At 25.4% G+C, this 23,269-nt stretch overlaps 6 protein-coding genes across 7 annotated transcripts; 4 read left to right on the top strand and 2 right to left on the bottom strand.

Moving 5' to 3' along the window:
* Positions 1-884: 884 nt before the first annotated feature.
* LOC112600076 (nucleolar GTP-binding protein 2) lies at positions 885-3,178 on the bottom strand. Its single transcript, XM_025347224.1, has 2 exons — positions 2,997-3,178; positions 885-2,686 (listed from the first exon to the last, which is right to left on the bottom strand). Exon 2 carries the CDS (start codon positions 2,678-2,680, stop codon positions 923-925), a length of 1,758 nt encoding a protein of 585 aa, XP_025203009.1. The 5' UTR covers positions 2,681-2,686; positions 2,997-3,178; the 3' UTR covers positions 885-922.
* A 570-nt stretch (positions 3,179-3,748) lies between these two features.
* On the top strand, positions 3,749-6,802 carry LOC112600070. The gene is made up of 2 exons (XM_025347218.1): positions 3,749-4,222; positions 5,345-6,802. The coding sequence occupies exons 1-2, from the start codon at positions 3,790-3,792 to the stop codon at positions 6,595-6,597; spliced, it is 1,686 nt and encodes a 561-aa protein (XP_025203003.1). The 5' UTR covers positions 3,749-3,789; the 3' UTR covers positions 6,598-6,802.
* Positions 6,803-6,835: 33 nt separating this feature from the next.
* On the bottom strand, positions 6,836-7,710 carry LOC112600069 (probable small nuclear ribonucleoprotein G). The gene is made up of 4 exons (XM_025347217.1): positions 7,474-7,710; positions 7,238-7,260; positions 7,033-7,157; positions 6,836-6,961 (listed from the first exon to the last, which is right to left on the bottom strand). The coding sequence occupies exons 1-4, from the start codon at positions 7,503-7,505 to the stop codon at positions 6,902-6,904; spliced, it is 240 nt and encodes a 79-aa protein (XP_025203002.1). The 5' UTR covers positions 7,506-7,710; the 3' UTR covers positions 6,836-6,901.
* Positions 7,711-8,541: 831 nt separating this feature from the next.
* LOC112600071 (nucleolar GTP-binding protein 1) lies at positions 8,542-11,763 on the top strand. Its single transcript, XM_025347219.1, has 12 exons — positions 8,542-8,713; positions 8,794-8,964; positions 9,038-9,141; positions 9,208-9,291; positions 9,358-9,511; positions 9,576-9,860; positions 10,066-10,221; positions 10,281-10,413; positions 10,478-10,683; positions 10,789-11,067; positions 11,138-11,299; positions 11,404-11,763. The coding sequence occupies exons 1-12, from the start codon at positions 8,666-8,668 to the stop codon at positions 11,557-11,559; spliced, it is 1,938 nt and encodes a 645-aa protein (XP_025203004.1). The 5' UTR covers positions 8,542-8,665; the 3' UTR covers positions 11,560-11,763.
* Positions 11,764-15,564: 3,801 nt separating this feature from the next.
* LOC112600121 (zinc finger matrin-type protein 5-like) lies at positions 15,565-20,897 on the top strand. 2 transcript variants are annotated; one of them, XM_025347290.1, is made up of 3 exons: positions 15,565-15,782; positions 15,845-15,982; positions 20,588-20,897. In XM_025347290.1, exons 1-3 carry the CDS (start codon positions 15,656-15,658, stop codon positions 20,809-20,811), a joined length of 489 nt encoding a protein of 162 aa, XP_025203075.1. In that variant the 5' UTR covers positions 15,565-15,655; the 3' UTR covers positions 20,812-20,897. The 2 variants fall into 2 exon arrangements, with proteins under 2 accessions (XP_025203075.1, XP_025203076.1); XM_025347291.1 differs by lacking the exon at positions 20,588-20,897 and adding an exon at positions 17,611-17,703.
* LOC112600120 (TATA box-binding protein-like protein 1) lies at positions 20,715-21,928 on the top strand. The gene is made up of 2 exons (XM_025347289.1): positions 20,715-20,807; positions 20,881-21,928. Exon 2 carries the CDS (start codon positions 20,893-20,895, stop codon positions 21,796-21,798), a length of 906 nt encoding a protein of 301 aa, XP_025203074.1. The 5' UTR covers positions 20,715-20,807; positions 20,881-20,892; the 3' UTR covers positions 21,799-21,928.
* Positions 21,929-23,269: the final 1,341 nt, after the last annotated feature.

Raw genomic sequence — 23,269 nt, 5'->3', positions numbered from 1 at the left:
GTGAATAATTGTTTGGTTTTGAATTATTATTTCTATTTATTTTTGATTTGTGAGGAATACTTACGGGGTATATAAGTGACCAAATCGAAAATGTTCATACAATCGAAATAAAAAGTTCATTATGTACTAATTACTGAATGTCTGTAAATTAATATTTAAATTTTATTGACTACAATAGAAACCGTTTATAATGACACTAGCTATAGTGACATATTGGGTGTAATGATCTTAGATTGAAGTTCTAGTAACATTTTTATATTGTATTATTGTATATACTAATTTGTATAATAGCATCTGTATAATTATACGAATGTTATTTTTGGTTATTTTAGAAAAATCTTTTATCTATAAAAATTTTATTTTGCCGAAGGTACTATTACATCCAATAACACCAATACTTTCATTGTTGTGTTTTGTCATCAGTTTTTAATTTAATTTTATCGATTGTATACGAGTGTATGGTAATCGTCATATGGTTAACTGTTTTGAGTAAGCGTGATCTTTATACAAACATAGTTCAATCTAAATTAAAAGATTTTTTTAACACAATGTTGTAAATTTAATTCTAAAATAATATTTTTTTTTTTTTTTTTGTAATTTTGGTTATAATAACAACCAGTTATTATGACCTATTTTCTTTGGTCTTTTGAATGTTTCTGCTGTATTTATATTTCTTATAAAATAAGACTTAATAAATAAATGATAATGTCTTTCCAGCAATTTTTGATCCTATTTAATCACTTATAAATAAAATATCAAACATAATATCAATAACTATCAGTTATTTCTTCACAAATTTATTTCAATAGAAATACCCTTTGCACAAAAATGTTTATAATAAAATATAGAAGTACTTATTAAATTAAAATAAAAAACACAGCACATTTTAATATGAAAAATATATATTTTAAACAAATTAATTTTATTTGTTTTTTGGTACTTTACGATCTCTATTACGATTTTTAACATTTGTAACATCATAAAAATCACTCCCAACCTTTTTCCTTTTATTTCGTAACATTAAGCTTCTTTTTTGTTTGCTAGTTAGACTACTCATATAAGCCTCATGTGCTTCTTGCAGTTTTTCTTGTTTTTCTTTCTTTCTTTCTTCTTCTTCATCACTATCAGTTGAAGTAGCATTTTCATCTTCTTCGGCAGGTAAAGGAGTATCTACTGTTTCATCATCAGAATCATTTTCTACAGCAACGTTCAAGTCAGCTCTTTTAGTTATTGGTTCTTGATCATTAGCTGATAAAGGTTCTTCAAATCCAGGCGGAGGTTTATAATAAGGAATTTTTCCTCTTTGCCAATCATTTAATACCATTCTAGCACATAAGGCTAAGTCCGCATCACCACCTTTTAACAATTTTCCAGTTTTTATACCTAACTGTGACAAAAAATCTTCATGATCTTCCCAACTTTCTATTCCATAAGTTTTAGACAAATGTTCAGTTTTTACTCGCTCCATTAAAGATGGTATATATTGCTCAGGATCTGGCACAAGTTCAACTCTTACAACACCCTTTAATACTTTTTCTGTATCCGTTTCTGTATTAGCGGCATCATATACTACTCCTGGACAATCGATGAGAAAAATCCTTTTCATCAATGTTATATATTGCCATACTTTAGTTTCACCAGCAATAGGAGCTACTTTACAAACCTTTTTAGATCGTAAGGCATTGATAACTGAACTCTTACCAACATTAGGATATCCAATGAAACCAACACTAATTTGTTTACGTTCAGAATGTAATTTTGTAAACTGTCGCATTAAATTAATCACGGCACCTTTTCCAAAAGGATGAGTTAGCGAAGCATGAAATGCTACAGTTGGATATTCAGAACTAAGAATAGCAACCCATCTTTGAGTAACCCACACAGGTACAAGATCAACTTTGTTTAATACAAATATTAAATGTTTATGAGGTTTTTCTTTTTTTAAAAAATTTTCAATATGAGGACAACGTGTTCCAGTAGGATCCCTCACATCCAAAACCATTACAACGACATCTGATGAGTCAATTACTTTATACAATTCATTCCAAATTCGTCTACTTTGACCAGCAGCCATTATCCAATCGCGAGGAGCAGTTCTTTCTCCTGTATCTTCTCTTTCCAAATCTAAATCTTTGTCATCTGAATATGATTCATTGATAGAATTTACAGTTTCTGATAATTGTTGTTCATCCCTTACATATAGATTAGGACGCTTTCGGGTTTTTTTGGAACCAAATACACTTTCAAAACTTTCAGTTTCAAGAATATGTACGCGTTCATGTTTTTTCTTTTCATTTAAAAGAGTAATTGGCAATCCAGTAGGTTTCATAATAATATCATAGGGGTTTTTAACTGCTTTACCTAATTCTTCTTGAAATTTTTGTAAAGCATTTTGCCCTATAACTCTAGTATTATCAAACCATTTACGATTAGGTTCTACACGAGCCTGAGCACCACATGGTAACCAACCTTGAAATGGTGCTGCATGAATGATTTTACCTTTCCTATCACGTTTAGCTTTGAAGTTTCTATACATTTGCAATCTTCGAATAGTGGCTTTTGTTCTCACCTTTGCCACACCTTTAAGATTTTCTGTTTTACGTTCAGGATTCATACTATGGGCTGACCTATTGAACCCTTGAGTTCTAGGCGCCTTAGAAGCGGAGCTTGTTTTAGGCATTTTTAACTTTATAAAAAAAAAAATATATATATTAAATTAGAATTCATAAATACATTTTATAAAAAGTATATTCAATAAAATATTACGCATGAGATTTAAAAATGCATTGACTTACTAAACATTAATTTGGATGTGATGGTTATATAAGTATATACAAGATTAATAGAACAGATTAATAGAAATTTAAAACAAGAATATTTTAATGTAATATTTTTTGACTGGTCAAATTTATGCGTAATATTTACTAAATCTAGTAAAGTAAATTATTTATTTATAATATTTAAATGTGTTAGTAATTTTTCAAACTATAACTTACTTTTTATAGATTTCTTTATATTCTTGTAATCCTCTTATTAGTTACTAGTTAAGTTTTAATTAATGTTGATAAGTGATAACTATTAACTAATAATTAAACAATAAACATAGAATCAGGTAGAGCCATTAAATAAGTAACTATAAAAATAATAAAGTATTTAAAAAAAAAATAACTTCACCATTAACAACTCATGAGCACGAGGCAAGACCTGTAATCATGGTAAATATTATAATTGTTTTGTGATAAATTATCATTTATCTCTTATCTTACCTTAGTACCATGAACTAAGATATATATGTATATCTTAGTTCATGCTTAGTACCAATAAAATTATTTTACTGCAGTGTTGCCTTTCCATGTTTTAACTTTAATTCTTTTTATGAATTACAAATTACGAATTAAATGAATTAAATCATTTAAGACCGATTAATTTGTTTTAATATGGCAACATAGGTTATGTCTATGTCTATAAATGGCACGAATATTGCTTTTATTATCTATGCACAGAATAGATAAAATTATAAGAATGATTCATTGAGTTACCATTTTTATTTTTTCTACTATTGTAATTGGATGTTTAGTTATTGATAACATGATAATCCAAATTCCAAATAATCCAAATCCTAAAGTAAAAATTAATAATTGTTTGAACAAAATTCATTTGTTGATACTTGATAGTTGATATTTTTTATAATTAACATGAAAGTGATAAATTACAAACCAAAATTTATTATTGTAAAATTGAAGTTTGCTTCTATAATATACCATAAAAATTATAGTATTTACATTTAAAATGTCAAAAAACAAATTTGCTACACATTATTTTTGCGTATGTAATCAATCTTATAGCCAAAAACGTCAAGTACGGAAACATGTTAGCCTATGTAAATATGCCCAAAACCCTACAAAAAAAGATTTGTTACAATTGGCAATTTCAAAATGTGAAATCTATTCTATAAATGATAATCTAAATGTTAATAAGATTCAGTTAACAGAACGATTCAAATGTGGATGTGAAAAGCGATTTCTGTCTAAAGGTGGTTATTACAGACATATAAAAAAGTGTAAGCTACGTCCTGAACAACAAATTGTAACTGGGAAAACTAAATGTAACGAACCTGGATGCTTATTGACGTTCAAGTACATAAGAGATTTTCGACAACATTTAAATGAAAAACACCAAATACAATTTGAAGTTGAGGAAAAAAAGTTTAACAGTTATGCTGGTAAATTATATGGAATACTTCAGTTTTATATTTTACTTGAAAATTTAATTATATTAATTTAAATAGCTTAAAAATTTAACATTTTTCTATTGAAAATTATAGATGTAATATTAGCAGAATACAATTTTAATTAATGATTCTTCTAATATAACTTAATATATCTAATTTATATCATTAACCTTTTATGGTTTCCAATTTACTTAGTAATACATTTTTAAAATTAAACCTTTTGAACAAAATTTTTATATTAGCATGTCAATTAAATTGTATAATATTAATATTAATACAGTAAAAATTTACTTTAACGAACATCAATTAGAAAAAACACTGCTTACAATATGCAAAATGCTAGGTTTTGACATAAGTTCATTTAATAGTGTATTAAATTAAAATATATGTTTACATTGAGTTTAGTTAAAAATGAGATACTGGTTATAAGTGTTATATCATTTAAAATAAAACAAAGTATATATAAACAAACTTCCAGTTACTACTAGTAGGTCGTTAGTTTTTGGCCATTATTGAACAGTACTATTAACAAAGCTGAGCCTAAAGATCACCCTGCATTAATAACTCAAAAACTTTTATTATGAAGAAACTGACGATGATAGGAAAGAGTTTTTATGAGGAAATTCGATTGACATTAAGTACTTCATGAACCAAAGTTTGAACAAAAATTAAATTCAAGTGTAGGAAAATTTTAAGTTATGTTATTTAATTTTATGTACAAATTTATGTCATATTAAATCAAGTATGAATTAATATGTGTGTATCTTTAATAATAATAAATAATATTTACATTCAAGTAAATACAGTATTAATTTTAATTCTAAGTTAAACAAAATTGTCTATTTCATTTTCTGCTTCTAACTGGTTACAACCAATGCTCATTAGTCATTATAATTGAAATTGCATAAAACAAGCTACTCATCACAACAACAAAAAATCATTATAACTGATTTATACTGTATATATTTATAAATAACTATTTTTTTTCCCATTCATATATATTTTGTTTTAAAATCAAATTAGAGAAAAAAATAATAATATATTGTTGTGAATTAAATTACTTTTTAATTTGAAGTTATAACTATAACTAATTTAATATTATGTTATTTTCAGATTTTTTAAATTGGAAAGTTAAGTATGAAACAGAAACTCGCAGTTGCTTTTATCATCGTAAAAATTTAACACGTAGTGGACGTAGAGTGGAGTATTGGTATTGCAACCGTTCAGGTAGTTACAATAGTACATTACAAAGTCGTAGGCGAAAGTTAAAATCTCAAGGAATTCTTAAAATTAATAATAATTGTACATCTTCAATAACATTAACTGTAAATAAAATTGATGACACTGTTCAAGCTATTATTTACCATACACATTATGGACATGAAGCCGAACTTGTACATTTACGAATTCCTAAAAGTGATAAACAAGAAATAGCTTCCAAATTATTACAAGGGGTTAACATTGAAGATATATTGACATCATATAAAGAAGATGGATCATCTAAACAAACTGAACGAAAACATTTAATAAAAAGAAGAGATATACTAAACATTTCTAAAAAATATAATGTTAATATTATATTGCCTAAAGTACAGCCATCAAAAAAGAAAAAAAATTATGAACATGACCAAAAAACAATTTCACCTTACCTTCCGGATTGTATACCAAATACAACTGTGGCTAACAAAAAACATTTTATTGCTTCACAACTCCCATTATCTCTTGTAAGCCTAATTCGTAAAGATGCTTGGAGAATTTCTATGGAAAATAATTTAGTTACAACACATTCTTCAAATAATTATAACCAAGATATTCATGATGTCACTAAAAATGATGTACTATTATGTTCTAGTGATGATTGTAAATCTTATTGTAGCTATTGTAATATTTGTTACCATGCATACTCTTGTAATTGCTCAGATTATATCTCAAAAAAAATTATTTGTGAACACGTTCATTTAACTGTACTCTTTCAAGCAAATTCACAGAACTGTCAGTATGAAAATCACATAGAAAGATCTTTATATGGGAATCAAGATCATACTAAGTATACACAAAATTGCATAGAATCTTCTAAATCACTACCTCTTAAAAAAAATCAATCAGAAAACAATGAAATTTATAAACAAAACATGAAAGCAGAAAACCTTAAAAGTGTGAGACTAAGATTAAAAAAATTAATGATGGACACATTAGAAATAATTGATGAATGCAATAATAGTGATTTATTAGAAAATGTAGAGAAACAAATAACTAATATGACATGTAATTTAAGCACAGATATATTAGAAAATACTACAAAGAAAAAAAATGAAATGCAAACAATTTTACCAGAAAAAAATATTGAAGTTTATTATGTCTTTTAAACTGTATTAAAATTGTTTATAAACAATTGTTTAACTATAGCGTCAATAAGACTTTCATTATGTAAATACAATAAATTTGGTGTTATTTTATACTTTGTAAAATTTTAATGTGCAAATCCATAATAATGTCACTTGAATATATTAAATGTAAAAGAAAAAAGGTTTTTTTTTTATATATATATATATATATACTCGTATAATATGTACAAGCTAATGAACTTTTATATTTAAATCAATTTATTACATAAGAATATTTGTAAAACATACTTCATATTTATTAACAGAAAAAAAATGTGCTTATTGTTTAATGTTGATCAATCCGGTCCAATGCTTCTATAGTTAAAACACTATCTCCTCTTATAACCTGTAAATGATAAGTTAATTTAAATAAATGTTATATTTATTTAATTTTTATAATTAACAAAAATAACATACCACCATCCCAATACTATTTACAACACCATCCTTGATTTTTTCTACAGTTTCATCTAACACAAGATTCATAAATGGATCAAAACCACGTAGCACACCTGCTACCTGTCTATTGGCATTTAATTTTACTGTAAAAAAAATTAATTAAACTTATTATTAAAAAAAAAAAGAGTTTAATATAATTCTGGTAATAATAGAGCATTCTTACATTGCAATTTCTTGTCCAAATATCTGAAAAAAATAAAAATGTTTAAATATTCAGTAGTAATGTTTTTAATTTTTTTTTACAAGTATAAAAAAAGTTTATTAATCATGTAAAAAGTGAATCAATTAATGACTTAAAATACAATTATAGTAAATAATAATTGGTGAAGATTAAAAGGTGAATTAGACAGAACAAGTCATGAACAATATTTAAACAAGACAATGACTTAAGCGAATTACCTTTTCAACTCTGGAGGATGTGCTTTACTCATGATAAAAGTTTGTGATAATTTTTAAAGAAATTAAACAATAAATGACTAGTAAGTAATCGACAACAGTCGACGGTAAAAAATTAAAAAACTAAAAAGTGCCTATTTGACTAATTCGTTCAGTCACCGGTGTTTAACGTGAAAAAGCGTTTATAGTTTACAGTGTTAATACTCAATACTGTATAGTGTTTACAGTACTTTAAAGTCTTGCTTGCGATTGGTCATAATATTCTCACGCACAATTGTACCATTTGCGTTCAGTCGGTATAGACCAAAAAGTGATAAAGAGTAATGCTTTATCCCAATCATGGAATAAACAATAATATCACGATATTATTGTTTTTAATTGATAAGATAATTTTTAAATATTGTGTTTTTAACAATTTATTATGTGTATTTTAGATTTCAAAAGCTAGAAACACATACAATGTATTAAAAACATAACAATGTTATTTAAATTTATTTTGTCATGACTCAATGACATGAAATAAATTTAGTGAAACATTTAAATGTTACTTTCAATTTAAAGTATTCTAGATATTTGTACTGTAAAACGCATATTATACTTAAAAATTAGTGGGGTTCATGGCATTCATGATTAAATACATGTCAGTATTCTAGGTCTTACCTACTAATATATTTCGTCCTAGCCTCAATCACGGTCAGTGATTATTAAATAAGTTTTTAAATGTTAAACATTGAGACAATTATTTTTTTTAATACAAACATAGTAGACAAATAAGTATGAAATTAGTAACGAAATTATCAATAGTAGGTAATAGAATTTAAGACTAAAAAATCTTATATTGAAATAATTAAATTATAAAAATATATTTTGTACATACAATGATATAAATCAGGATCATATTTTAATTTAATTAAGTTTTTTTAAATATTATTTTATATACATTATTAAATAATTTTTTTTTTTTAATTGATAAAAGATAATAAATATGTAAGCGTTGGCTAAACCGTAATAAAAAAACGTGTGCTATATCAAATTGTCAAGTAAGGTTATGAATGTTATGATAATATTTTCTTTCCTTTTTACGAAAAATTAAAACGCAGAAGGTATTAAACGTTAGGTACCTTTTAAATTTATTCATTTACTAACTTTCATTAGTATTTTATTTAATATAATTTAAATTAATCAATCAGACAATATGCCTTTGTACAACTTCAAAAAGATCACGGTTGTACCTACCGCAAAGGTAACAAAATATTTTGTATTATATAGTCATACATAGTTGAAGTTAACTTATTTAATCCTTTTATTGGTTTTTTTTTTCAGGACTTTGTTAACATTATGTTATCAAAAACTCAACGTAAGACTCCAACTGTTGTGCACAAACATTACAAAATATCCAGAATAAGATCTTTTTATACACGTAAAGTTCGATATACTCAACAGAATTTTAATGAACGCTTGTCAATGATCATTCAAGAATTTCCCAAATTAGATGTATGTATTATTTTAAATTTTAGTTAATAACATATTTTATTATATAATTTTTTTTATTTGGAAATTTTTACAGAATATTCATCCATTTTATGCTGATTTAATGAATATACTTTACGATAAAGACCATTACAAGCTTGCTCTTGGACAACTTAATCAAGCAAGACATCTTATTGACAAGTAATTTTCTTATTTTATAATTATAATTGTGTTAGCATAAAACATAAAGTAAAATTTTGTTTGTAGTGTTGGTAAAGATTATGTTCGTCTCATGAAGTTTGGAGATTCATTATATCGCTGTAAAATGCTGAAGAAAGCAGCTCTTGGACGGTAAATTATTCTAATGTACTTATAAAATCAAATTAACAGTATTAATTTATTTTTAACATTTTAAAGGATGGCTACAATTATGAAAAGACAAGCTCCCAATTTAGTTTATTTAGAACAAGTTCGTCAGCATTTATCACGTTTGCCATCAATTGATCCATACACTAGAACATTAATATTATGTGGATTTCCTAATGTTGGAAAATCCAGTTTTTTAAATAAGGTAAACAATTTTAAGTTCTTTTTTGAGTCATTTATAAATTTTTATATCCTATATTTTTTTAAAGATAACAAGAGCTGATGTAGAAGTCCATTCATACGCATTTACAACTAAAAGTTTGTACGTTGGACACACAGATTACAAATATTTACGTTGGCAAGTTGTAGATACTCCAGGAGTATTGGATCATCCTTTAGAAGAAAGAAATGTTATTGAAATGCAGGCTGTTACTGCTTTGGCTCATTTAAGAGCTGCTATTCTTTATTTCATAGATGTTTCTGAACAATGTGGTCACTCAATTGCAGAACAAGTTAAGCTTTACGAGTCTATAAAACCATTATTTACTAACAAGGTAAGTCATACAAATATTTTTCTCAATTTTATTAGTAATTCAAAATCTTAGTTTTGTTTTTTATTTTTCATTAAAAATTAAAAATATATATCAAATAAATGCAATAAGCTATGTTGATAAAATGTTTTCTGCTAATTTAATTGTATTTATATTTATTAAATATGTAAAATTTTGTATTATATATCTTAAATAAATTTTATTATAGCCATTATTGGTCGTGTGTAACAAAGTTGATGTTACACCTATGGATCAGTTAAGTGAGGCTAATCGTGAAGCATTAAGTATTTTTGAAAAAAATAATGTCCCACTTTTGTCAATGTCTGCTGTAACCGATGAAGGTGTTATGGAAGTTAAACAACAGGTAATTTTGATATTTATTTTCTTAATATTCCATGTTTATAATTTTGGTTTTACCATTAGGCATGTGATACTCTCTTAGCTTATCGCATTGAAAACAAAATCCAAGCTAAGAAAGTTGATTCAATTTTGAACCGTTTACATGTAGCACTACCTAAAACTCGTGATGAAAAAGTGCGACCACCTTGTATACCCGGTATATTTAATTTATTTTATTAAATTAATTTTTAATTTTTCAATAATATATTTGTTTTCAATAGAAATGGTATTACAAAAACAAAGATTGGCTGAGCTTCAAGAATTTAAGAAGAAACTCGAGAAAAATTTGGAAGATGAACTTGGAGATGATTATGTTTTGGATCTTAAGAAGAATTATGATCTACCTGATGATATTAAATATGACGTAATACCAGAATTTTGGAATGGAAGAAACATTGCAGATTTCATTCATGCAGAGTTATTGCAGGTAAAATATTTTTAATAAAATTATCAACTTATTAAATTTACTTGTAAATAAATACAATTATAAATAGTTGATTAAACTTTGAACTTTTTTATGATTAAAATTTAGAAAGTTGAAGAACTTGAAAAAGAAGAAGCACTTCGAGAAGAAGCTGGATATTATGCTGTACCTAAAATTGAAATTGATGAAACTTTGCGAGAAATTAAAGAACTGGCTCAAAAGATTAGGGATCGAAAGATTATTAACCGCAATGAAAGTAGAATATCTCGACAATCTAGTAAGCCTACAACACCTAGAACTGCCCCAGCTCGAGCCCGTGGTCGCAGTGCTACAGACTTCAGAAACCGCATGGAAGATCTTGGTGTTGACATGGAAGGCACTGATGAAGTAATAAATTTTAATTATTTTAATCTTAAATGTACCTACTCTAAATCAAATACATTATTTGTATTTTTAGGCTCATTTTACAAAAACTCGTGGCCGTGCTCGTTCATTAACAAGATCTCAGTCAAGAACAAATGCCAAAAAACCACGTTTGGGATCTATGCAACGTTCAGTATCTACATCAAGAAGTCAGAGTAGATTACCAAGAGATCAATCTGGTGTTCGTGACTCTTCGGTATGTATTATTTCTATTTTCTTACTATATGTCTTCATATAAATTACTTTCAATACATATGAATGTATATGCATACTCATATTATTTGCAATAAATTTTTTCAGATGCAATTGAAACTTAAAAAAGTGGCGCATAAAGCAATTGCGAAGAAAGTTAAAAAACAAGGTCTCAAGGGTGAAGCTGATAGATTCATTGGAACTAAACGACCAAAACACTTGTATGCTGGTAAAAGAGGCATTGGTAAAACAGAAAGACGTTGATTCATTTACGTTATACTTTTTTTTTTTTTTAAATAATTTTTATTTCTTTCTAAAACTAAAAGTATTTTGAATAAATTAAAAAAAAAAACAAGTTGAATGTATAACCTGTTTTCCAATTTATGACAATGAATACGATATAGTATTGATTTGTATGTTAATATTATGTATATTGACTAATAAACATGGATATTGTATTTGACTACATTTTCATTGATATTTTTATCATATAATACATAATCAATAATCATTGATTTAATGTACATATTAATTATTGCTTAACTCATTTAATGTATGTACAAACCAATAGTTACAAAACCAAATTATTATTATTATGATATGATTTGATTATTTTTACTACACATAAAATTGTCTATAATTTAATTAATATTAATTTAAACATTAATGATTGGAAAAAAAAAATATATTTGATTATACTCAAAATTGCCAAAAACAGGATTTTCTTTCTTAATTAAAATGTATGTGATATCTTCTTAAGTATTAGTGAATATCAAAATTAAAAAAAAAAAACAAATTTATTTATTTCAATATTATATTAACATGATATGATTCTGACATATTTTTGTGATGTTTAATTTTTAAACAAAAATGATCAAATTTTTAATTGGATTTATTAACTTTTTTTGAGATAAAAAGTATTGGAGATACCTTTTGCATTTGAGTTTTCAACTGTTAATGTTTATTTTCAATGTAGGGTTTTACTACATTCAACCTCTTAATTTTGTTTTACAATCTCAAAATTGTTTGGAAAAGAAAAACTTATAAATTGGTTTATTGTGATTTTTTTATTTTGCTTGTAATCTAATAGAATAGTGAACATTGTAAAGGTACTTCTTTCATAAAATTAGAGCAATAATCTTATCTGTGGATACAAACAGTGTATGCCTAAGAAAATTTTCTATCCATTAACATTAACTTTTATCAATAATTGATTATTAATTATTGTTATTTGTGATTCTAAAATAATTTAATTGTTAATTATAGTTATTTATTAATTCATTACATACCAAATATCAAAATTTAAAAAGGTAGACAAGTAAATATTGCTTTGCTGTATAGTAGATGTCAAGTGATCACTGTAAGAAGTGTGTTAAATTTGAATTAAATAATTGATCATCATAAATTTTAAGCATAGATTGTCTACCTAAATCATAAAGTATTTTCATGACATTTTTATTAAATTGATTTTTTTACTATTATATTAACTTTGTGAGTTCAATTTTTAAAACATTGCATTTATTGTATTAATGAATATTATTTCATTCTTTATTAAAAAATTCAGTGAAAAGATTCATCATTCATGATGACATTGTATAATAAAAAGTAATATTTTAATATAAATAAGTATTTTTAAAATGTAATTGCGTGTAACAAAATTCATAATATACGTTAACATTGTTATCCTTCCTTTAAATCTGTAATTTCATCAAAATTTGAACATCAAATGTTTATAAAAAAAAAAGTTATTAAAATATCCTAAAAAGTCTATTACCTAATCTATTATTTAGATTTTAGATCATAATATGTTGACTGGGAACTAATAATATCACCTATGTATATTATTATTCAATAGTTACCCAGATACTTATCTTAATCGCGTATTCTTCCTATAGACCGTCTATTTATTAATATATAACAGATGTATAATGATTGAACGAATTATACTATTTTTATTTATTCGTTATTTGCATATCACAATTTAATATAATCGGTCATTTACGAAAAAAAATTTCAGAAGACAATGGGAAACTGTAATGGTAGGCTCACATATCATTGTATATTATATAACTATAAAACTCAAATAAATAAAACAACGGTCAAGTTGTCGCACGTAGATTAAAACCCCATAAACATCCTTTCACCACAGATGAAAGAAACGACTTATGATATATGGTCATGAAGGGATTGACACATGATTTGTGGCAATGTGCCGCAAAGCGTGTGACCCAATTTCGTGTGCTGCCAGAGACAAGGGATGGCCCAATGAGGGACTCTGTCGCCTAGGGGAAAGCCTATTTCTTTAGAAAACGCGGATACCTTTGATGGTGCCGCCTGCGACTCTGGCTGGCTTGACCAGGTCGTCTTCTCTCATCAGTGCATGAGCACCAGCCAAGCTATCAGTGCAGGCGCACCAGACAAGTGAGCAAGAGCTCTTCCCAAGACCACCACACACAAAATTCTGCGAGCGACAGCTGGACTTCTTCATTTTTTATAAGTCAAATCAGAGTTATTTTTTCTTATTTAAATTTAAGTTTTCCTTAAGTCGATTCGTAATTTGTGTCATCTTATATCTCTTTTCGAGAAACTTACAATAGGCATTCACTTATTCACTGCGGCGAATCAGGTAAGGTGCATGTCTAAAGTACCTATTATTAGTACAGGTTCTTTTACTATTTAATTTACATAACGGTGTGCTTGATTACATTCTCGAATACAAGACCTCGAGAACCCTCCGAAAAACAGGAGGAAGGTAATAACGCGAGAACAAGTTTATTCAATAATTATTAACATCGGATTTACATCCAAGGCTTGTGTCCCTTGTGTTTGTCCGGCTACATTTATTATCACTATATTTTTAACTATATCATTTTTAATTTATTTTGTTTCTCGTTATTACAAAATCTAGTGAATGCTCGCAGCACACGGTTTGAAAGCTACTGCAGCTATATAGGTACATAGTATATAATATACCTATAGTCTATACAGATGCGTTTAACCATTGAGTATATATAGTACTATATAATATATTCAATGGTATAACATTAAATTAATTAATGTTTGAATAATTATTAATATTTTAAATTGATTAAATTATAATATATTATTTAATTGATTTATAAAAATAATTTTTACACAAATCTACCTCGGACAATTTATCTCTTTTTCTTTTTTTTTTCTACTAATTTTATAGCTAAAATACAGTGCATTGTCTAATACTCTTATATTATCATCATGACTGATGTATGATCCCTTATGATGTATCTCTTTACTAAATATTAAAAAATATATAATATATGACATAATATTATAGGTACTAATATATGTAAATGTAATCATATTAGCATTAAGTTTAAATGACAATGCCAGAAAGACTTTAATCAATAAAAAAAAAAATCTATTTTTTTCTTACGTACACTTAATTTAAATAAACAAATTTTTTCACCACCAGATGGTGTATCAATAATTTTTGTTTCATCCCTTACAAATCAAAAAAATCATAACTAATAATAATATTATTGGTACCTGAACTATGCAAGAAAATAATATCAATTACGTCCATGTGACATAGTTCACTGTTACACTCAATATTTTAATAGATATTCAATAGTATAGGTATGTTAAGTATGACATGTTACTACATGGCAATTATCACTATAATTTTCTATTTATAGTCTATACCTATTATAGTCACAATAGTATAACTTATCAAACATTTGTTAATTTTATACAAGTCTTCTGAAATCCTGACGGCCAATATTATCGAGACAATTCCAGCTGAGTTAGGTTCGTAAATAGTCAGCCGTTAATTCTGAGCGAAACAATGAGTGTATTAGACATTAATATTTCAACGATGTATATTTTTTTTTATTTTTTTTTATTATCTTTGTGTTCAAAGATGTTTTTTTTTTTAGTAGAAAAAAACGCTCTGATCATCTTCAAGGTAGATTTCTGGCAGAAAATTGAAAATAGTTTAAACTTTGGTAGGTTAAAATTTATAAGTATAAGTTGGGGCCCAAAATTTGAGTAAAACAATTAACTTATTAAAAATACAATAATTCATTTAAAGCATTTTTTGAATTTAAATTGAGTGGTGTTTTGAATTTGTTCAAAGAGAATATAAATAAATATGTAATTATTTCAATGAGATTTTTAGTTGTGTCACCTGCTGACACTGTTGTTATCTTATTTGTGTCTTTTGATCCAGTGATAATGGTTTTCCTTTGAGTTTATAATAAAAAAAAAAAAAAAATCAGGACACTTCTTATTGTTACATTTTATGTGCACATTTTTATAAAAAAAAAAAAATTATGATGTTTTATGAATTTGAGATACATAGGTATTTTACGTACGGTTGAAAATGGTGAAGAAAATATTATGCGAATACTGTAATTTAACATTTGCAGACAATTTATCAAGTCGTAATCTACATTTCAACAGCAACTCGCACAAAAAGAACAGAAGAAATTACTTTTCTTTGTATAAAGGTACATACAGTTTTAAAAGTTGCATGAATGTATACAATGTCAATGTTAAAGTATAATTTCAGACGCCATAACATTATTTCTCGAGGAACGTCAGAAGCAACCGTGTCGACGATTTAGAACTAGTGGACAGTGTCAATACGGTTCTAACTGTAATTATTCTCATTACACCTTTGAACAATTAATTAATCTAATCAATCAAGGTAATTTTTATTTTATATTTTCTTAGATTAGATTTAATTAGTTGTTATCAGTAAAATAAAGCATGGTTTGTAATTAATTATTACAATGAATAAAGCCCATTTATTATATTTACATAAAAAAAATATATCTGTCTTTTATTAGGTAGTTGGTGGTACTATGAAAGTAAATATTAGCTTACATTAACTGTTAACTACGTTTAAATAATGATTCAAATTTACCCATTTATTTAAATTTGTGCTTTTTTATGTGTATATATCACGTATTGTGTGTAATTATTAATGTGCGTACATTTATAAAAAAATCAAATACGTAATTTAAATAATATATTTCCTATTAAACTTTAGGTTATCATAGAGGTACCAATAATCATGATTTCAATAATAATAAATTTTCACATTGATAAAATATAGTCAACTAATAATTTTAAACATGAGAAAATCATGATTTTGTAGTGTATGAACACTCATCTGTTCAATATCAAGTATTTAAGAAATTATATATGTGATATACCAGCAAATGTAGTAACCCGTATCAGATTCTGATTTTAATACGAATCGGTACGTATTAAATTTATTTTCTTGAAAATGTTGACTGATTGTTTGACAAATAATTACAGAATAAAAATATATTACAGCATCTAAATTCATTTTGACTATTTTAATAAGATGTTATTAAATAAAAGGTAGTTAATAACTATTATGTTTTATGTTAGAAATAAAATTGTTATTTATTGCTCTTATTTTTTTCATTAAATAATTAATTAAAAGTTATTTTCATACAATAGTTTTACCATTTATTTCTATAAATAATATTTTATGTAATATATATTATTAAATCAAGCATAATAGTACATTATTTGACATTATTTTTTTGAAGTTTTTTATGTAATACTATTAAAATATATAGTTACTAGGTATTTTGTTAATATTGTATAACACTCTTGCAATATTGCGAGTATCTTTAATAAAATATAGGAACTAATTTATCTATTAGTCAAATTAGATCCCTTAATGTTATCTATTCTTTAATTGTTACTTCATATGGAAGTAGGCTAATTTCAAGATTAAATATTTGTCTAATAATCTTAAACTTATGTTCTGTGTTATTGATTTTCACTATACAGTTTATTATAATTTAAATGGTTTTATGTCAAATAATTTTGTACTCATCTCAATGAATATATATTGCCTTTTATTCAAATGTATAATAATTTATCTTTAAATTTCTGGTACTTAGTATTCCTGCTTATAGAATATACAACAAAATAAACCAGTTACACAAATAAAAATTAGTATCTATTATTAATGTTTATAAGTTATAACTAAATATTTATAAATTATCTATTAACTATGTAAGTATAACATTGAAAACTACTAAATAGTTAATTTAATAGTAAAAATTATTTTAGTAGGTATATAATTTTATTGATGATATTTAATAACTTATACATTTTGTTTACAATGTACCTATGTATACATAATTTATAATTAAACTGATGCTCTTTATATTAATTAAATAAATAAATAAATAATATAATAAATTTAACAAAATAATTAAATATTTCCATTGTAAAGCATGTATAAACCAAGTATAATTTTATTTAATAACAATTATTAATGTATTTTAGATTCCATTACATTCTTCTATATTCGATGATGATGGGTGAACTGGTGGCCCTTGGGCCACATTTTTATCTGGCCTGTTCTAAAGTTTTAAAAATATAAGTTATTTAATACATTTAATGTCCTAATATTTTAACTAAGATTTAAGTTTAGTATATAAAATAAATAAATGTGTATTTTTAAAATATTTATAATTTAGTTCAGGGGTCTCAAAAATTTTTTATTTGAGGACCACATAAATTATCAAAAGGTTTTAGTAAACCAAAATGTATGAACTCATATAATTCCTTATCTTATTAATTAAATATACTTATAAGTATTTAAAAAATAGTTCTTGTAATATATTTAAATATACTTAGTATTAATTTAAGTAATAATTTTTATTAATGAAAAAAATGAAATTGATGTTATTTTGCTAATATTTTATTGAATTGAGATTATTTTTACTGATTCCAATTTTTAAAATTGACTCCAAATGTTTGTCAGACATGGCTGATCTATATGTTAATTTAATGTATTTTATTTTAGAAAAAGCTTGTTTGCACAAATAAGTTATTTTATTTTAAGATTTGTGATACATTTAATTGCAATTCTTTTGAAATTTGGATATAATATATTTAGAAGAAATTTATAAAAATCAACTAAAGTTTCTTCACAATATTTGATTGTTAATACATTGTTAAATTGCAAAGAAGAAATTGTCAAATATTTTATTTCTTAATGCCTTCAAAAATTGTACTACTTAAGTACAGAAATACTTTCTTTGCAAATTAAATATATTTTGTTATTTGAACAAATGACCAAAAAATTCAACAATCACTTTTTATTTAAAACAACATTCTGAATCTATTTTTCTTTTTAGTCATCTCGTGAATCTTAAATTAGTAAGCAAATCTAATAGTTATTATAATAAGTTAACCACAGATGTAGATATAAATGTAACTGAACAGACATTGTCAATTGATTTCGTCAATATGACTAATCTTTCTCACTATTTAAATGTTATCGTTTAGTTCGTAAATTATAATACAGGTGATAATTGATGTGTGTGCGCTTTAATGACTTTAAATATTACTCATATTTTTAAATTATTTATCATCCTTTAAGGGGGGGGGGGGGATGATTAAAGCTTGTTCTCAGACCATAGTTTGGAGATCACTGATTTAGTACGTCATATAAATCTCAACATGAGTTAAATATTGTTAAAAATATTATATTTGTTATAAAAATAAAACATCTAATATATAACAATATTTTTTGTGACTCATAACAATTTAAAGTTTTACAAATTGCCCCTCTAGTAACATTGAGTTGCCTATCTCTAGTGGGATCACCATATTTTTGAATCATAGAGGGGGGCATATTAAAACAACCCACCTATCCTTCAACTTGAAAATGTTTTAATATGCAATTCACCTTGAAAAAATGTATTTAACATTATTTTAAAATTTTATTCAATATACATGCTATGTCATATCATATTAATAGTGATTAAAAATTATAAAATATTAACAAAACGCTATTAATTGTTGGAATGTGGTATATATATATATATTTTTTTTAAATACATTTCTTCATAGTTATTATCATTTATCAAGTATCTATACTCTTTGGAATAAAAATAACGGTATTCATAATAATCTATTTTCCCGGAATTTTAATTAAATATATTATCTATAGCCTTTAGGTAGATAGGTTTTAATTATTTTATTACACCGTTAAATTACTAGTATCCTAATTAATCTGTATCTCACAATTGGTTAGTTACTCATTTCTAAAATCCATCCATCCAAAAATTTTGAAAGATAATTGTTCCTAAGATTGATTTAGTGATGCCACTGCCGATGCTGGTATGAGATGTTTGTACAATAGAAAAGCTTGTGCCTCTTTAAAGTACATTGTCGTTTGAAAATAGTAATATTTAGTTTTCAATCCTATAATGATTATTATTTATCGATATTCAAATTATTTTAAACAAAACCCAGGTATTTTCTCATAAAATTAATTGCATTTTTCTTGTACATCAGTTATTTCAAGTATCAGTATGTTTATTAAATATTGAATTCACATTGTTTCTTTAAAAAAATTTTTGAACATAACTGGGTAGTGGCATTCATTTTATCATGGAATATATTTATTTCTGATATCATATTATGAATTATATATATTCTAGCAATTGTCAAATTAAAGTCTGTTTAAAAAAGAATTTGTATTCCATAATTATATATTTTTCTTGAGTATGTGTTACTGGTATCTTCTTTAAGTAAATTTTTAACTAAAAAATGCTGATTCTGTAATTTTCATTCAACAGTTGAAAATTTTACAAATAATAAATGTATTTACACTAAAATTTTTAGTTATGATTTTATGAATATTGTTTGTAAAAAACTTGTTATTAATTAATTAAAGTAATTTTATTTAGATATTATTTTTTATTTGAGGAAGTTGCAATTTGTTTCCTGTAACCTTGTTTTATTTAGAGGATGTTACATAAAGATTATGTTATCTCTTTTTCACATGTAAAACGGCAACAATTATATGTATTTATTTGAATTGAAAATTTTAAAATAAAAATATGCATAACAACTTTTGTGGTATCTTATAGTATTTTGTTTCTTTGTATAAAACATATTTCACAGCATAAATGTTTAGATACATATTTTTTTTCTATCACTTAATTCAAAATAATTTATATTGTTTAAAATACAACAATGATTAGAAAATATATATATAATTTTATACTTTTGAAATTGTTATTTTAATATTGAATGTTTTACCTTTAAAATAACATTCTAATGTATAAGACATCTTTGTAAACATATATAATATATATATTACGTAACAGAGGTATAAACAATGTCTGTATAAGGCATTTTCTCAAAGTAAATATTGAGATGATATCCATAACAACAGCTATGAAAATTAATATTTATTTATCTTAATTATTATTCCATATTTATTTTGAATATTTTTTTCTTTCAGAAAACAAAATAAAGATTTGTAGACAAGCTGAAAAAATTAATTCAATTCCGACAATTGATTCATGGTTAATAAAGTATCAACAAAACTTATTCACTAAAACTACAAGTAGTGAAACAAATACCAAAAACTTACAATTAAATTATCAGTATAGAAATTTACCATCTTTAGCTCCAATTGCTAATTTTGATAAACTAAAGAGTATAACTCTGAACACTTGGTCGTGAGTGTTATTTTAACTAACAATTGATGCAATATCATAATCAATTAATGCTTTTTATTATTTGATTACTCAGGAGTTTCCAAGGATGACTTCTATAGTTCATCAAAAAAACGGAACAGACTTAAACAACTCAATTTCTTCATCTACATTGAATTCTAATTCCAATATGATCTTCTACAAGTCTGAGTTCCGCGAGCAGTCTGAGAATAATGCTCTACCAAATAAACCAGTTCAAGACTGTTTGACTGATAATCCTAATCTAAATATTTCTATTAGTAATGTAGTAACAAACTTCAGTTTAAAATCACATTTAAACCTACGATACTTAGCTCTAAATGGTAGTAATATAGAATACAGACGTGAAAATGGGATGTTAACAATGAAACTCCGTAAACCAAATGCAACAGCCACCATATGGTCTAGTGGAAAAATTGCTTGTACTGGTTCTACATCTGAAACTCATGCTAAAATTGCATCCAGACGTTTTGCTAGAATCATTCAAAAACTTGGTTATCATAATGCTAAATTTAGCAGTTATAGGATTGTCAATGTTCTTGGATCATGTTCATTACCATTTCCGATTAAAGTCATACAGTTTTCGGAAAAGTATAAAACAATTGCTCAGTATGAACCCGAGTTACATCCTGGTGTTACTTTTAAGATCAAAGAATTAAAAGCTACATTGAAAATATTTTCAACAGGCAGTATTACAGTAACTGCTCCAAGTGTAAGGAATGTTTACCAGGCAATCGAGCAAATTTATCCCATGGTATATCCATTTCGTCGTGAAAAAACCGCAGAAGATGAAAGAGTGATACGCAAATTAATGACAAAAAAACGAAATTTCACTGATATTGATGATAATTTATCAATTTATAACTCGGAAAACAGTGTAACAAAAAGAAATTGTGATGGATTAGCCATTGGCATAGTAAAAGTTGAAAACAATTTAGAAAATATTATTAAAGAAGAATATGAAAATGATCTCTGAAAAATATTTCAGTTACCCAAACTGAACACCACTTACAGTTTAGTAAATAACAGCAGAATTTTTTTTATAATTTTTGTCAAATGTTTAAAAATAAATTATAACCTAAAATGGAATTATTAATATTTTTAAAATGATCATTATGATAAATGTACAAAAATTAATTTTTTTAGTATTTTACTTTAGTTGTAAGCTAATACAATCTAGATTACTAGTCTTTGTGTTTTACAAAATGTACATGTATACATGTAATATTTATATTATATCTATATATATTTTTTTTGTGTGTTAATGTTCCTCGTTAGTTACAAAAATAATTTTGCTTTTAAGCTTTTTCCTCATATTATTATTATTTTTTTTTTTTTGTTCCATTAGTTATATATATAAAAAAAAAAAAACATTTTTATGAAGTTTCAAAATAATTTTTCATGAATTTTAGTATGAACAGCAGTAATAAAAGCAATAATCATAATTTTAATATTAATTTTTTTTTTAATGAGTAAATGAGAAAAACGTGTTGCTTTTTAAATTATTGGTGCATTGGTTATTATTTTACCTAAAAAAAATTCATTTCTTTGGGAAATTAACAAAGTTATTTCATTATCATATTTATGTTTTCAAGCGTATGTGCGATAGTTATGATTATTTTTAGTTGATAAATAAATAATTATAGGTTTTATTTTGTTCTGCTTATTATATTAAATTAAAATAATAAAATAAATTCTTGTGATCTATTAAATTGTTCTAATTTTTTAATATTTACCTTATCTTATAACCTATCAAATTCCTTTATCGGAAATTTTGAACTTAATTCATGGTCACGACGTGAAAACTGTAATAATATCAATAGTTCAGCTGTTTTTTTATCGTCGATGATGTGTTATGTTTTTTACCATGGAGCACGGACTATATAAGGCATATTAATGTGCATACCATAGAGCTATAACGTGGTAAGTTAATACGCTTGTGATAATCATAATTCATAGGCTAAAATTATAAAAATAATAATGTTCATATTATTCATTCGGGAAACAAAACCCAGCAACACGACAGATTAAAAAAGTATGTCAACAACTCGTGATACGAATGTAGCAGTGATGCTGCTGTAACGTAGCATTTCGCCAAACCGTTATCAAAAGTTATAAGTTCTAACTAAAAATAAACAAGTGTTATGTTGAACTAATGTGAAACGGCGGCTTGTCGACGCCACAAGTAAATTTCTGGGAGGAGGGTAAATGTGTAATTTTTCAAAACCAATGTATAATTGACATGACTATTTAATTTTTTGTGGCCAACAAGATCTATAAGGAATTCTATCTGTGTCAGTGTGTCGGTCTGGCCCATTTTCGATATCACTTACGACCCATGGGCCATGACTCGGAAATTTCGTACTCGCGTTGCTCTAATGAAAAAGTCAAGGTTGTTTAACGCATTGTGCATGTCGTTCAAATATTACCTATGTTTTAATGATTCA

This window comes from Melanaphis sacchari, unplaced genomic scaffold (assembly GCF_002803265.2).
Source record: "Melanaphis sacchari strain LSU unplaced genomic scaffold, SCAv2.0 Contig60_pilon_pilon, whole genome shotgun sequence".
Taxonomy (NCBI): Eukaryota; Metazoa; Arthropoda; class Insecta; order Hemiptera; family Aphididae; genus Melanaphis; species Melanaphis sacchari.
The sequence above is the reverse complement of the archived record's forward strand: the minus strand, read 5'-3'. Positions and strand labels throughout refer to the sequence as shown.

What these genes read in the sequence shown, in the direction of transcription:
- LOC112600071 (XM_025347219.1), top strand. Translation starts at nt 8,666, where the DNA reads ATGCCTTTGTACAACTTCAAAAAGATCACGGTTGTACCTACCGCAAAG. An exon ending in AAGAATTTCCCAAATTAGAT is followed by an intron (nt 8,965 to 9,037) that starts GTATGTATTATT and finishes AAATTTTTACAG; the next exon opens with AATATTCATCCATTTTATGC. An exon ending in AAGAAAGCAGCTCTTGGACG is followed by an intron (nt 9,292 to 9,357) that starts GTAAATTATTCT and finishes AACATTTTAAAG; the next exon opens with GATGGCTACAATTATGAAAA.
- LOC112600121 (XM_025347290.1), top strand. Translation starts at nt 15,656, where the DNA reads ATGGTGAAGAAAATATTATGCGAATACTGTAATTTAACATTTGCAGAC. An exon ending in TTACTTTTCTTTGTATAAAG is followed by an intron (nt 15,783 to 15,844) that starts GTACATACAGTT and finishes GTATAATTTCAG; the next exon opens with ACGCCATAACATTATTTCTC. An exon ending in AATTAATCTAATCAATCAAG is followed by an intron (nt 15,983 to 20,587) that starts GTAATTTTTATT and finishes TTTTTCTTTCAG; the next exon opens with AAAACAAAATAAAGATTTGT.
- LOC112600076 (XM_025347224.1), bottom strand. Translation starts at nt 2,680, where the DNA reads ATGCCTAAAACAAGCTCCGCTTCTAAGGCGCCTAGAACTCAAGGGTTC.
- LOC112600070 (XM_025347218.1), top strand. Translation starts at nt 3,790, where the DNA reads ATGTCAAAAAACAAATTTGCTACACATTATTTTTGCGTATGTAATCAA. An exon ending in AAAGTTTAACAGTTATGCTG is followed by an intron (nt 4,223 to 5,344) that starts GTAAATTATATG and finishes TGTTATTTTCAG; the next exon opens with ATTTTTTAAATTGGAAAGTT.
- LOC112600120 (XM_025347289.1), top strand. Translation starts at nt 20,893, where the DNA reads ATGACTTCTATAGTTCATCAAAAAAACGGAACAGACTTAAACAACTCA.
- LOC112600069 (XM_025347217.1), bottom strand. Translation starts at nt 7,505, where the DNA reads ATGAGTAAAGCACATCCTCCAGAGTTGAAAAG. An exon ending in CATCCTCCAGAGTTGAAAAG is followed by an intron (nt 7,261 to 7,473) that starts GTAATTCGCTTA and finishes TATTTTTTTCAG; the next exon opens with ATATTTGGACAAGAAATTGC. An exon ending in TTTGGACAAGAAATTGCAAT is followed by an intron (nt 7,158 to 7,237) that starts GTAAGAATGCTC and finishes TTTTTTTTACAG; the next exon opens with TAAAATTAAATGCCAATAGA.